Raw genomic sequence first — 15,845 nt, forward strand, 5'->3', positions numbered from 1 at the left:
TTGTTTATATCTGAGAATAATAAAAATGACAAACCAGAATTACATTTATTTGGTCTCGCTATGGAACAGAACATAGTAACTACACCTAAGTGGATGGAGTAAGAAATTGGGCTTTGGGGGCTGAATAAAAAAGTTTACTCTGCCCAGCCAGTGTGGCTCAGTGGTTGAGTATCAACCCATGAACCGGAGGTCACCAGCTTGATTCCCTACCAGGGTACATACCCAGGTTAAGGGCTTGATCCCCAGTAGAGGTGTGCAGGAGGCAGCCAATGGCTGTTTCTCTCTGATCGATGTTTCTATCTCTCTATCCCTCTCCCTCCCTCTCTCTCTAAAATCAATAAAAAGTTTTTTAAAAAAGATTGGGGAGTAGGGGAAGGTCTATTCCTCCAAGCAATGTGTAAGTACTGCATCAAACGTGCACGGAACCCTGGCACAGTTGGTTGAGTGTCATCCCAATGCACCAAGGTGCCAATGTGGATCCCTGGTCAGGGAGCTTACAGGAGGCATCCAATCGATATTTCTCTCTCACATCGATGTTTCTCTCTCTCCCTCTTTCTAAATCAATAAAAACATATCCTTGGGTGAGGATTAAATAAAAATGTACACAGAGCCCTGGCCAGGTAGCTCAGTTGGTTAGAGTGTCATCCCGATACGCCAAAGTTGCCAGTTTGATCCCTGGTCAGGGCACATAGAAGCAGCAACCAATGAATGCCTCAGAATTGTACCCTTAAAAACGTTTAAAATGATAAATCATAAGTTATGAGTATTTTACCACAATAAGTTTGCTAAGTAGCTTCACATTCCTAAACAGTAAAAGATTATGTTTTGATGGTCTGAACATTTTCATTTAAATTTTTTAAATGTCCAATATAAACGAGCAAAATACTCATTTTTCAATTTGCTTTTAACTTAAAGAAAGATCAACCTTCTTTTACAGGAAGCCTAACAATTTTTCAAATCGAGAGAATTCCAATTTAAATAGTTAGGAAGAGGAGTGAAAGAAGACAAGAAATTACAAAACAAAACACACAAAAAAACCTTGTTTAGGTGTTTCTTCCTCCTTTTTAGTCTCCTCATCATCTAAGCTGGGACTGTCCCGGGAAGAGCTGTCCTGTTGGCTGGAGTTTTTCAATAGTACAGGATCAATTTGTGCTTTCAGGAGTGCAAGAGTCTCAGCCAACTCGTTTCGATTTCTAAACAGGGGAAAAAATAAGGCAACATAAAAATCTTTCTTCTATTCTAAAGAATTTTCAGAATAATACATATTAGAAATTAAAATTTAAAAACAAAAACACTTTAAAAACAACCAAATCACTAGTACAAGCTAAACTGAATTAACTTTGAATTTTAAAATTAAGTATTAGAAGTGAAAACATATTAAAATACACTAGTTTCCAAAAAGTAATCTTAAGACTATTCTCTGTATTTATTAGAATGGCAATGCAAATCTCTGGCTGAAAAGAACAGCAAGGAAGAAATTAGGCAAAAATCAAAGTCTGATAATTTTTTAAAGTACTATGCAATACAAAAATAAATGTAAAACTTGCTTGAAGAAGCATTTCTTTTAATAGAATAATTCAAGTTCTTGATTCATTTGAAAAAAGACCTATTTTCCACCAACAGAGAGAATAACATTTGATATTGTTACAAAATTATGATCCAAGACTTTCTGAGTAATTATGGCAAAAAGTCAGCTGTAATAACATAGTTCAAAAACCTAAGAATTTGGGTTACTGATGTTGTTTTGTCAATTACAGTTTGCAGCTACAGGAAGGGAATTCATTTTGAATCAAAGATACAGGAAAATATCAAATAAATATGATTTTAACCTATATATTTTCTACTTTTACTATCAAAACCAGAGATCTGATATGCTCAATTTAAATGCTATGTTCAAACACGAAACTTTAGTTGGATATTTTTCCTGCTCAGATAAACACTATGTAACAGTGAAGATAAAAAGGAAACCCTGGACTAAGAGTTGGGACACTTAGTTCTATTTCTGCCACTAAGTTAACTAATCAGCACCAAGAGCTTCCCATCTGTGTTCTCAAAGGCCTCTGTATGCAAATCTAAATCTATGTACAGGCAGTCCTCGCGTTACGTCAGACTCGACGTTTCGTGGTTACGTTGCCATCTCCCATTTATTTATATAAAAAAAAAGTTCCGTCATTTCGATGTATGTACATATGTGCTTTATGCTTTTCATTATTTATTTACCACAAGTAAGGTCAGGAATTGTTATCTTTCTTTAAAATTTTTTTTACTGTTTCACTTCATTACTGCTGTGTATGTGCTCCATGTGAGTGATGTAGGTGCTTATGTGGGTGGGTTCCGACTTATGGTGAAAATCGCGTTACTTTGTGCCGTAGGAACAGATCTCCGACATAAACCGAGGACCTACCGTAATTAGTATTAAGACGAAATCACTTGTTTTCTTATCTGTCATGACACATACACCCTCTATCCTCCTATCCCTTCAACCTCCATTCCAGCTAAACTCTACTCCTTGAGAGCAATGACACTGCCTCATGAAGCAGGAGTTAAAAAATGTTTAATCATATATAATAAAAGCCTAATATGCTAAGTGTCCAGTCATCCATTCAACCAATCAAAGCATAATATACTAATGATATGCTAAGGCCACGCAACCACTCGTTATGACTTGCACTGACTACCAGGGGGCAGACAGTCGACTGGTGGACCAGTTGCTATGACATGTACTGACCACCAGGGGGCAGATGCTCCGACCAGTAGGTTAGCTTGCTGCTGGTGTCCAGCTGATCAGGACTGAGCCAGATGGGCCAGACATGTCCTGGATCCCTCCCGTGGTCCCTCCCCAGCTGGCCAACCTCCCACATCCCTATCCGGCCCAGATCGTGCACTGGTGGGGTCCCTCGCCCTGGCATGTGCCCTTTCACAATCTAGGATCCTTCGGGGGATGTCGGAGAGCTGGTTTTGGCCCGATCCTACAGGCCGGGCCGAGGGTCCCCACTGGTGCATGAATTCGTGCACGGGGCCTCTAGTAACTGAATAAAATCCCTGTTCCAAAACTATATGGCTGTGTGCCCTAGACAGCTCATCTATCTTCCACTAGGCCTCAGCTTCCTTACCTATAAAAGACTGTATTCTCTCAAGTATTATTAAATTGGCCTCTTAAAAAAGTAATAAAATTGAAGTGATGAATATATTTCAGAAATTAAAATGGCAACCATTCTGTCATTGTGCATGTATTATAGATATCATATGATCATATCCAATTAAATGAACAGTTTAGAATTTTAATTCTCTAATAGTAGAAGGGCAGATTAGATGCTCTTTAAAGATCTTGTCTGGTACTGCCTTCACTTTACAAAAAGGAAAATTAAAGGCTAAAGACACTAAATAAATTTATTTTTGGCAAAGTTCCTATCTCTTAACATCATTAAGCCAACCGGCTTCTAACCTAAGGCTCTATCCACTTAATGTTATTACTTCTCATATTTCATTGAGAATTCCTATTACTTTTTGAGGTCACACCGGGAACTGAAGAATATATTGAAGTTTGTTACTGTACCTATTTAAAACACTTCCAAACATTAGAAGAGAGCCAATATTGCTAGAAAATCCATGCCAATTATTTTCTCTATTCTAAGCAGCAAAAGAATTTAGCAAAAAAATTTAGTTTTCTGTACTTTCACTAAGGCCTAAAGTGGTGATGAAATACTTGTAACAAATATTATTATTCATCCATGGCAATTTTCACTTGAATATTAATTGGAACAACTATATAATGGCTAGAGCTTAAATATTTGTGTTTTTGAAACCTATTGCAACACTTGCTTAAACCATATAAAACTGCAATAACTATGTATGGTATCAGCTGGGAAATATTGAGGGAAACTACGAAAAGTACATGACTGCCTGACCTGAACAGGGTTGCTCAATGGTTAAGCATTGGCCCTTGTACCAAAAGGTGGCAAATTCGATTCCAGGTCAAGGGCAAGTACCTGGGTTTCAGGCTCTCAACCAGTGGATGTATCTCTCTCACATTGATGTCTATCTCTGTCTCTCCCTCCCCTCCCTCCGTCCCTGCCTCCCACTCTCTGAAAAGCAATGGGAAAAATAGCCTCAAGTGAGAATTAACAAAAACAACAACAACAACAAAAAAAACACACAAAGCTGTACACCTGAAAAAAGTAACAAAATAAAATTGGAAGAAAAAATATTCAAAATTGCCATTTTTATAGGTTAAAAATCATAATCATATGGTTTAATGAATTTAACTACTTTTACTCTTTTGTAAGTAACTTACTAAATTTTGTTTAAACTTAAAATAGTTGTTTATCAGTTAATACTTCCTACCTATCTACCTAATATATACTTATGTTATAAATATTACAACAGACAGAAATGGAAATTGCTATTTAATAAAAGTTTTAAAACTGTGATGATGCTATGGTATTACAATTTTTAAAAAAGACTATTCTTTCAAGTAGTTTTATGTTCACAGCAAAATTGAGAAGAAGGTTCAGAGATTTCCCACATACTCCCTTTTATACAAGTAGAAATACAATGTAAGTTTATTAATTTAATGAAATAAGGAAACAACTTGTTAATCAGGTGTTTAGAATTTGGTTTTAAATACATTTTTATTGATTTCAAAGAGGTAGGGAGAGGGAGAGAGAGAGAGAAACATCAATGATGAGAGAGAATCATTGATTGGTTACCTCCTGCACGCCCCACACTGGGAATTGAGCCCACAACCCAGGCATGTGCCCTGACCGGGAATTGAACCATAGCCTCCTGATTCATAGGTTGACACAATTTACAATAGTTAAAATTTAGAAACAGCCTAAGTGGCCGGGGGGGGGGGGATCAATTGGGGAAAAAGACATACTTTAAACAATAAAGAAAAAAAAAGGTTAACGGTAACCCAGCACCAGTTCTCTAAAATCTGTGGTTGTTACCAAAGAAAACTGTGTTCACAAATCCTATACACGCATTTGCTACTAAACAAATGCCACATGTACCACTTTATGTTTATCATAAATAAATGTTTGTACATGGAAAGAATATTTTTTTAAAGGAGAAGTACAGGGAATAAAACCTGGAATAATGATCATGAATGACAGGATGTAAAAGATATACCAATGGAATTATGCCTTTCTTCTTTCTGCTGACAAATATTTCTTTACGAAAAAGTGTTACAAACTTTGGGGTTAGAAATATTGTAAGAAAAGCCAATAATTAAAAAGGTTGGGAGGAAAAACAAAAATAAATCTTTATTGAACATTAGCTAGGGTTCCAGTATGATTTCTCATGTATTCCTCACAACAACTGTATTGAGGAAGTGTTATCAACTTTAAGGTGCAGGAAAGAGAGTATAGAGAAATTAAGTGATCTGCCTACAGAAGGTAAATAGAGGAACGTAAGTTCAAACACACTTGATAACTCTAACATCTTTGCTCTTTCTCTCACATCATGCATATAACATAAATTTAAAACAGTGTGCAAGAGAAGTTATTTTAAGCATGTATGTCTAATCTACACTAATAAAAGATAATACATGCCAATTGACTGTACCTTTGCTATGCCTTAAGCCACGCCCACCAGCCGATCAGAGCAACTATATACAAATTAACCCAACCAAGATGGCGGCCAGCAGTCACGGAGCTGGAGCAAGCAGGAGGCTTGGTTGCCCCAATGATGGAGGAAGCCAAGCTTCCCAGCTGCCGCAGCCGGCTCTGAGCTCCACTCAAAGCAACAAAATTTCAATTATAGAAGGTAAATAAACCCCAGATACCTGCTTTCAGCCGGCCGAGGACACAGAGCTGGAGCGAGCAGGAGGCCCATCCTGGCCGGCTCTGAGCTCCACTCCAGGCTACAAAGTTTCAATTATAGAAGGTAAATAAATCCCAGAATAAAAAAAAAAAAAAGAAAGAAAGAAAGAAAAAAGGAGAGGCTGGGAGCTTCCGTCGCCGGGGAGGCTTGGCCAGCCTGAAAACGGCCCTCAGCCCCTCACCCAGACTGGCCAGGCACCCCAGTGGGGACCCCCCACCCTAAAGAGGGTGTGGCCAGCCTGCGAACAGCCATCAGCCCCTCACCCAGGCTGGCCAAACCTCCATGGGGTGAGGGTCCCCACTTGGGGGGCTTGGACCAGCCTGCAAATAGCCATCAGGCCCTCACCCAGGCTGGCCAAACCTCCATGGGGTGAGAGTCCCCACTTGGGGGGCTTGACCAGCCTGAAAACAGCCATCAGCCCCTCACCCAGGCTGGCCAAACCTCCATGGGGTAAGGGTCCCCACTCGGGGGGGCTTGACCAGCCTGCAAACAAACATCAGCCCCTCACCCAGGCTGGCCAGGCACCCCAGTGGGGACCCCCACCCTGAAGGGGTGTGACTAGCCTGCAAACACCCATCAGCCCCTCACCCAGGCTGGCCAGGCACCCCATCGGGACCACCACCCTGATCTGGGACACCCTTCAGGGCAAACCAGCCAGCCCCCACCCGTGCACCGGGCCTCTATCCTATATAATAAAAGGGTAATATGCATATTGACCCTAACAGCAGAACGACCGGGAATGACTGGTCATTATGACACACACTGACCACCAGGGACCAGACTCTCAATACAGGAGCTGCCCCCTGGTGGTCAGTGTGCTCCCACAGGGGGAGCTCTGCTCAGCCACAAGCCAGGCTGATGGCTGCCAGTACAGCGGTGGTGGTGGGAGCCTTTCCCGCCTCCTCAGCAGCACTAAGGATGTCTGACTGCAGCTTAGGCCTGCTCCCTGCTGGCAAGTGGACATCCCCCGAGGGCTCCCGGGCTGCCAGAGGGATGTCTGACTGCCAGCTTAGGCCCAATTCCCCCGGGGAGCGGGCCTAAGCTAGCAGGTGGTCATCACCCGAGGGGTCCCAGACTGTGAGGGCACAGGCCGGGCTGAGGGATCCCCCCCCCCCCCCCCGAGTCCACAAATTTTTGTGCACCGGGCCTCTAGTCGATAATGATCATAATTACTTTTCTCTGTCATATTTTCCTCACCTACAAATTAGGAGAGCATATTTCTTACATAAATATGCAATGTTGATATAGGAAATAACAAAAGGGGTGGTAAAACATTAACAGAACCTCACTCAATGTATGTATTCACAGAGAGAGATGGTGATTAAATTTTATTTCAGGACTACTTTGTTTATCTCCGTTTAGTAGCTTAACTATATGAAGGACCTATATTAAAATATGAAAAAAGGGTGCTGCTAAAACAATCACTCACAAGCTCATTCAATTCATATTTATTCTTAGGGAATGAAAGTTGAGCTTCCCCTGACTCAAACAAATATTCAAAATTTCTATGGATTATTTCTTCAAACAATTAACATTTAACATTAATATACATAAGCCAGTGGTTATAGATCTAATTCTCCCTATTTTAGTGATAGAGTCTCTGATATTTTCCAAATTAATACAAACTATAAATATTAATGGAAGAAACTGTAATTAAGTTGCAAAAATAGAATATTAGAGACACAGAGATTCTGAAAGGTCCAAGTGTCATTTATTGACTTTTAAAAAGTTGTATTTCAAGGTTTTATATTAAATGTTTTTATTCAAATATACCAGTCAATAAAAATAAGAAATCAAGATTTTAAAAAACAATTATGGTGAAAAAGCACAATCTACCTCAGATTTCTTCAGAACCCCAGTAAAGAAATGCATACACAGTAAAAATCAAAAGTATACTAAAGTATCAGATGAAATGGGCAGATTAAAATAATCTACACTAATAAAAGAGAAACATGCAAATTGGTGTCACTCCGTTATGCCCACCAGGCAATCAGAGCGACTATGCAAATTAACCCAACAAAGATGGGTTCATACACAGGTGCGGAGCGAAGACTGAAGGCTCCAGCCAGAGTGAAGACTGAAGACTGAAGACTGAAGACTGAAGAGGCTGGGCTTCTCTGCTGCGGCTGCAGCGGAGAAGCCAAGCCTCGTTGCGGCCAGACCAAAGGCCTAGGTCCCGGGTGCCGGAGGAAAACCGGTGCTGGCAGCCAGGGAAAGGAAGGCCTATTGCGTGAATCTTCATGCAACGGGCCTCTATTTGGGGATAAAAAGATAATCCTAATAGAAAACTATCTATATATATAAAAGCCTAAGCAACCGGAACGCCAGAACAACCGATCAGTATGACACGCACTGATCACCAGGGGGCAGATGCTCAATGCAGGAGCTGTCCCCTGGTGGTCAGTTTGCTCCCACAGCCAACCTCCCTCCCGCTGCTGGCCAATCTCCCACAGTCCCTCCCCCTGTACAGCATGAAGGCCCTGGCGGGCAGCTAGAAGGCCCTCACCCATTCACGAATTTCGTGCACCAGGCCTCTAGTCTATATACATAAAAAGCTAATATGCTAAGTGTCCAACCATCCTACCGGTCGCTATGTTGCACACTGACCACCAGGGGACAGACGCTCAACACAGGAGCTGCCGTGACAGGCACTGGCCATTTACAGAGAAACGGAACCGCAGACCTGGCACCCCCAAAGCAACACTCGGCTTTCTCCAAGTGGGACACAGGCCCTACAACCACCCCGGAGCAAGAACCCACCAAATCGCAGCCAACACTACTGAGAACCCATGGCGCAAAATGCAGCCGACAGCCCAGCCGAGCCCGGAAACGTTGGCTGTGGGCGCCAGGTAATGACGTCACGCAGCAACACCAGGCATCTTCTCCCTAGTGACTAGCGTCCTTGGAGTTTCTTAAGCCCAGGAACATGACTTGCTTTATAGCCTCAGGTGCAAATGCAAACATTTCACATTTTAACCAAATGTCTGTGAAGTGTTTTTCCATGCCTCATCTCATTTGATCCTCACAGAAGTCCTGGAGTAGGTAGATAGGAGACTTGGTGGAATCCTATTTTCTTTTCATTAGCCGAAAAACGGAGATTTAGAAAGTTTAGAAACTTGACCCGACTGAAAAGAAGAAATGATGGACCTTGAAAATGACTGCCCGTTTTCTCACTGTGCAGAATATAGTCAAGCACTGCTGCAGTTAAATATTTTACCCTTTGTTCTCCCTGCATGATCTACAATAATAATCTGATTTGTGCTGATATTTACTGCTGTGTTGCTGACAATTACCTGAAAAAGAAGTTGGGGTGCTTCCCTCGGCCGGAAAAAGTTTAGCTACATCAGAAAGCAGGTCTAATTAAGCAAGTTTATCTATATATATAAAGCTCTCGCTGGCGCCAAATGATGCTTGTGTTTCGATCTGTCATTGTCGCTCTTGAATTTGGCTGGCACTTCTATTATAGAGAAAGGGCGAATAGCAATAATAAAATATTTCTTCTAATTAATTTCCTTTCAATGTGCACAAATTCGTGCACTGGGCCACTAGTAGATAAATAAGAACCAAATAATACTATTCTTTTTTTTTTTTTTTTATAATAATTTTTATTTCTTAAAGTATTACAAAGAGTATTACATATGTCTCCTTTATTCCCCCCCTTGACATTCCCCCGGCCCCTACCCCCCGCCCCCCCCCGCCCCGTGTCTTGTGTCCATTGGTTAATCTTATATGCATGCATATAAGTCCTTCAGTTGGTCTCTTAATCCCGCCCCCCAACCCTCCCCAGGCTTCCCACTGTAGTTTAACATTCTGTTCAATGTTGCTCTGCTTCTGTATCTACCCCTGTTCATCAGTCCATACTGGTCCCCTTTATTTGTCCCAACCTCACTGGAGTAGTCTCAACCTCACCAGGGCCGTCTGAGCCTCACCAGGGCCGATTCAACCTCACCGGGGCCGTCCCTAGCTCACGGGGGCCGTTTCAACCTCACCGGGGTCGTCCCTACCTCACGGGGGCCATTTCAACCTCACCGGGGTCGTCCCTACCACACCGGGGCCGTTTCAACCTGACCGGGGTTGTCCCTACCACACCGGGGCCGTTTCAACCTGACCGGGGTTGTCCCTACCACACCGGGGCCGTTTCGACCTGACCAGGGTCGTCCCTACCTCACGGGGGCCGTTTCAACCTCACCGGGGTCGTCCCTACCACACCGGGGCTGTTTCAACCTGACCGGGGTTGTCCCTACCACACCGGGGCTGTTTCAACCTGACCGGGGTTGTCCCTACCACACCGGGGCCGTTTCGACCTGACCAGGGTCGTCCCTACCTCACGGGGGCCGTTTCAACCTCACCGGGGTCGTCCCTACCTCACGGGGGCCGTTTCAACCTGACTGGGGTTGTCCCTACCACACCAGGGCCGTTTCGACCTGACCAAGGTCGTCCCTACCTCACGGGGGCCGTTTCAACCTCACCGGGGTCGTCCCTACCACACCGGGGCCATTTCGACCTGACCGGGGTCGTCCCTACCTCACGGGGGCCGTTTCAACCTCACCGGGGTCGTCCCTACCACACCGGGGCTGTTTCAACCTGACCGGGGTTGTCCCTACCACACCGGGGCCGTTTTGACCTGACCAGGGTCGTCCCTACCTCACGGGGGCCGTTTCAACCTCACCGGGGTCGTCCCTACCTCACGGGGGCCGTTTCAACCTCACCGGGGTCGTTTCTACCTCACGGGGGCCGTTTCAACCTGACCGGGGTTGTCCCTACCACACCGGGGCCGTTTCGACCTGACCAGGGTCGTCCCTACCTCACGGGGGCCGTTTCAACCTCACCGGGGTTGTCCCTACCACACCGGGGCTGTTTCAACCTGACCGGGGTTGTCCCTACCACACCGGGGCCGTTTCGACCTGACCAGGGTCGTCCCTACCTCACGGGGGCCGTTTCAACCTCACCGGGGTCATCCCTACCTCACGGGGGCCGTTTCAACCTGACTGGGGTTGTCCCTACCACACCGGGGCCGTTTCGACCTGACCAGGGTCGTCCCTACCTCACGGGGGCCGTTTCAACCTCACCGGGGTCGTCCCTACCACACCGGGGCTGTTTCAACCTGACCAGGGTTGTCCCTACCACACCGGGGCCGTTTTGACCTGACCAGGGTCATCCCTACCTCACGGGGGCTGTTTCAACCTCACCGGGGTCGTCCCTACCACACCGGGGCCGTTTCGACCTGACCAGGGTCGTCCCTACCTCACGGGGGCCGTTTTAACCTCACCGGGGTCGTCCCTACCTCACGGGGGCCGTTTCAACCTGACCGGGGTCGTCCCTACCACACCGGGGCCGTTTCGACCTGACCAGGGTCGTCCCTACCTCACGGGGGCCGTTTTAACCTCACCGGGGTCGTCCCTACCTCACGGGGGCCGTTTCAACCTGACTGGGGTCGTCCCTACCTCACGGGGGCTGTTTCATCCTCACCGGGGTCGTCCCTACCACACCGGGGCCGTTTCGACCTGACCGGGGTCGTCCCTACCACACCGGGACCGTTTCAACCTCACCGGGGCCATCCCAACCTCACCGGGGCCATCCCAGCCTTACCGGGGAAACAGGAAGTTTGGCCCTCTGTCCCCTGCCGGCGGCTCCCCACTAGACAAAATCTCCAGGCGTTCCTGGTGGTTGAACATCCAGCACTCCTGCCCTCCACCAAGTGCACAGACTGCCTGTCTGCTGTCCCCCAGCGCCCCACAAGAGACTGGGACCAGTGGGCATGTTTGTGCGCTTGCTGGTACAGCAGTTCCACAGTGCCGGCAGAGTCAGGCCCAGCCCTGGCCGGCCCCGGACCCGACTCTGCCCCCCGATTGCGTCCCTCCCAGATGCAAGGAGCTGAAATCTGCAGCCTGCTGGGATGGGCTCTGTACTTGGTGCCTCTGCAGATCCTACTCAGTCTCAATGTGCTTCTTTCTATGCGAGGAGTTGAAATCTGCAGTTTGTTGGGTTGGGCTCTGTACTTGGTGTCACATCCTACTCAGTCTCAATGTTCTTTCTCTCCTTCCAGTTGTAGAGCTTCCACTGGGCCAACTTTCCCATGGTTCTGTATGCTAGGTGTTTGTCTGATATTTGGTAGTTTCGATGTTGTTGTGTGAGGTAGCACGCACAGGTCTCTTCCTTATGCCGCCATCCTGGTTCTCCTGGGTCTGCTTCTTGAGTGTGTCTCTCATGGCTGCAAGCAGTTGAAGTCTGCAATTTGTTGGGATAGGCTGCAAAAGCGCAGGTGGGTCTTTTTGTGCACCTGGCACAGCTTGGATGGGGATGTAAATTGATTAGGGTTGAGACTCAGGGAGTCGCCATGGCGGAGCAAATAGCACAGGCTGAGTCTCCGCGGCCCCCTGACTCTCTGCCAGGGCTTTGTGTCCCCCAGTGCCGGCGAGCAGCTGTGCAACAGAGTCTCCCTCGCTTTCTGATGGCTGCAAGGCCGTGCTGCCTCTCCCCGTCGGGTCTGGTGCTTCATGATCCCGCCTGAACCAGCTCAGTGGATTTGAGAGTTTGCAGAAGCAAAGGCGTTTCTACTTGTGAGTCTGGCACAGCCCAGATGGGAATGTAAATTGCGTAGGGCGGGGTCACAGGGAGTCGCCGGGGCGGAGACTCAGCGGCCCCTTGCCTATCCAGGACTCCAGGACTTTGCGTCCCCCAGTGCCGGCGAGCAGCCGAGTGCCAGAGCCTCCCTCGCTTTCTGACCGCTGGAAGGCCGTGCCGTCTCTCTCCTTGGGGCCTGGGGCCTCAGGGACCCGCCCGAACCAGCTCATTGGATTTGAGAGTTTGTAAAAGCACAGTCATTCCCTCTTGTGCCTCTGGCACAGCCCTGAGGGTAGGGCGGGGTCACAGGGAGTCGCCAGCGTGGAGGAAATAGCGATGGCGGCGTCTCCGCGCCCCTCGCCTCCCCGGGACACCAGGACTTCTTGTCCCTCGGTGCCGGCGAGCAGCCGCGTGTCAGAGCTTCCCTCGCTCTCCGACCACTGCAAGGCCGTGGCCGCCTCTCCCTGTGGGATCTGGGGCCTCCGAGACCCGCCCCGAGCAAGCCTGCGTACCTCTGGTTTTGGTGCCTCCGTAGCTCCCACTCAGTCTCACTGCGCTTCTTTCTTTTCCTCCAGTTGTAGATCTCCCACTGGGCCAACTTCCCCATGGTTCTGAGTGGCGGTTGTTTACTTCATAGTTGATAGTTTCAATGATGCTGTGAGAGAGCAGCACACACAGGTCCGCTCCCTACGCCGCCATCTTGGTTCTCCAATAATACTATTCTTATATTTTTGTCTAACAATGTTTTTTATTGGGTTGGGGTGGGGGGGGGCACACATATATTACCAATGTATTGCTTATCTTTTACACTGTGGCTTCCTGAAATACAAGGTATATGTCTTGGTATGAACCACACTGCTAAATATATTTATTTAGTTGACAAATAATGGATATTATGTTGAGCACAAAGCTAGGTCCTGATAATTCTCAAACTTCTGAAAAAAAGAACTACACCAGCCTCAGTGATTATATCAGAACTAGAGGCCAGGTGCACAAATTCAGCCGGCCCCACCCCATGGTCGAACAACCGGTGGAGGGGACAATTTGCATATTCCCCTTCTATTATATAGGATGAGGCCCAGTGCACGAATTCGTGCATGGGTGGGGTCCCTCAGCCTGGCTGGCAATCAGGGCCAATCGGGGCCAGGTGGATAGAGGGAGACCACGGGAGGTTGGCTGCCTGAGGGAGGTTGGCTGTGGGAACGCACTGACCACCAGAGGGCAGCTCCTGGGTTGAACGTCTGCCCCCTAGTGGTCAGTGCACGTCATAGCTACCGGCTAGCCGTCTGGTTTTAAGGATGGCTTAGGCTTTTATATAGAGAGAGAAGATATCAAAGTAAAGAAAACACAAATAAATGTAACAAGATTCCTATAAAAGATACCTGACAATGCATTTCCACGATGAGCCATCTTGATCATCTTGTTCTTCTATGTACATTCTGACATTGTGATCTTGATCCAACTGGTACCAGTACATGAGGCCATCTTTGTCTCGACCAATTGGCTGGAGACGCATGGTATCGGCATCTTCCTCATTGATAATATTCTTGAATTTGAGATTGTCATCAAACTGACACTCACAGAGGTACTGAAAAAAAGTTAGAACATGGCTGAAGATACCCCACATAAATGTTTCTTCATTACAGTTAAGTGTGATATGTTTAACCACAGAACTGATTCAAGGACAGAAACAGAAAGAACACATACAGTTTATTAATCTTTTACCATACTCTCCTCCCATTTTTACAACCTGCTTAGAACAACTAACTTAAAAAGATAAATTTTAAGTTAACATGTTACTTTAATGTTATATAAATTTACAGTTTCAATACAATCAATGACACAAAAATCAGTTATATTTCGAATGCACTGAGTCTGTTTGCAGTAAGTCACCCAAAATGTTTCATGGTATAAAATTTTCACTGATTCTTTCTCTCTTAAAGCTTTTAAATGAACATTATTCTTGAAATGGCTATTTGTTTTTGAAAGCCTGAAATATATGCACTTTTCAAGGAAGGTAGTCTGAATGACAGCTGCCTGTAAAAAAGTATCTTAATAAAAAGATATCTATGTTACTAAATGAGGAACTGACTTAACTTTTTGTTAAATATTTTTATATATGATTAGGGTGTAAAGTCAGGATTCTTCCCTGAGTCTTTCTGCCCAAGCAGATAATACATGAATTTCCTATCTCAGTCTCTTTGTTTTTTGCAGCAGTCTCTTTTTTTGTGAAAAGTATTGTTTTCCTTCATTATGCTGGCTACCTTGCTAATAATTAGGGCCAACACTCTGAAATGGGTAGTAAGAGAAAAGGAAACTCAAACTTGAAAATAAATCTACTTTGAGACCTATTTTATTTTAATCTAGTTGGTTTGGTTATGTGGTATGCCCCTAGTCATCTGGAAAACTACCAAATTACTAATTTAGTAAATCAGTAAAAAGATTAACCAGTTTACAGTATGTGTTAGCAATGACTGTGAAGGCTAAAAACAATGAATAAAATTAATTTGGGGCAATTGCTTGCCCATTCTACTACAGAACCTATAAGCCCAGATGATTAAATCTAGATATACTTTTATACTAAAACAAAACCACAAAGAATAATTTAAAGAATAGAATTTTGCCACCAAAAAAAATAAAAGAAAAAAATCTAATGTCCTTTTCCAATAATAACAGAAATGTCTACTTTCTAGTTATTTTTCCAATTCAACCAGGAGTGAAAGTGAATTTTTAAATTAAAATAATAGTAACAAATAATAAACTTATTACCTTTAGGAGCGCTAGTTTGCATTCAACACTCATTTCGAGATAGCCTTTCTTCTCCATCTCCCATGCCCAAGTGCTATTAAACTCTTGGCATATCTGTCAGAGAAAGTTAATATCTTAATACATAAAAGTTTTATTTAATAGATAGTTTTGCTGTATGATTATGGTAAGTATTCTTGATATTATATGTTTATAAAGGAAAAAGTCTGTAACAAATAATGCAATCCAATTCCAACCCCAAATGCATACTACTTAAACACACCAAAATGTTTATTGCTGACTGCTGACTAATCTAAGGTAAGTACCGATCTCTGCAGCTCTCTCCTCTGACTACCAAAGATATTATACATATTTTGTGGCACATTTTCCCAGATGCAAGTAATTATCTGATTCTGTCTCTCAATTTGGCCTGGAAGTTCCTGGATGGCAAGCACAACAGTTTATTAATATCTATGACTAGAACAGAAAATTTAAAAAAACATGCCAAACTATAGGCATATTTAAAATCAAGCTACTTTGCAACTAAATGTTCTCCTATTTATGGGTAAAGATTTCATTGCTTGCCATTTCAGACCTTCTACATCAGTGGTATTCAACCTTGGTTGCACGTGAGAATCACCTGGGAATCTTTTTAAAATCCTGATTTCTGGGCCTCATCCTATGGAAATTCTGTTTCTTTATTATGGGGTGAG

General features: G+C 44.8%; 1 protein-coding gene across 6 annotated transcripts in view; it reads right to left on the reverse strand.

The window, feature by feature from the left end:
* RSF1 (remodeling and spacing factor 1) overlaps nt 1-15,845 on the reverse strand; it is a 122,570-nt gene that overhangs the window by 49,330 nt on the left and 57,395 nt on the right. For all 6 annotated transcript variants that reach the window (XM_070425685.1, XM_070425684.1, XM_070425686.1 and 3 more), the window contains exons 3-5: nt 15,157-15,249; nt 13,770-13,975; nt 1,039-1,193 (exon numbers count right to left, since the gene is read on the reverse strand). In XM_070425685.1, the coding sequence (XP_070281786.1) occupies nt 1,039-1,193; nt 13,770-13,975; nt 15,157-15,249 (454 nt within the window). The remainder of the gene's footprint in view (nt 1-1,038; nt 1,194-13,769; nt 13,976-15,156; nt 15,250-15,845) is intronic.

The sequence above is a fragment of the Myotis yumanensis genome, unplaced genomic scaffold (assembly GCF_028538775.1).
Source record: "Myotis yumanensis isolate MYYU_CA2020_CCGP unplaced genomic scaffold, mMyoYum1.0.hap1 SCAF_10, whole genome shotgun sequence".
Lineage (NCBI taxonomy): Eukaryota > Metazoa > Chordata > Mammalia > Chiroptera > Vespertilionidae > Myotis > Myotis yumanensis.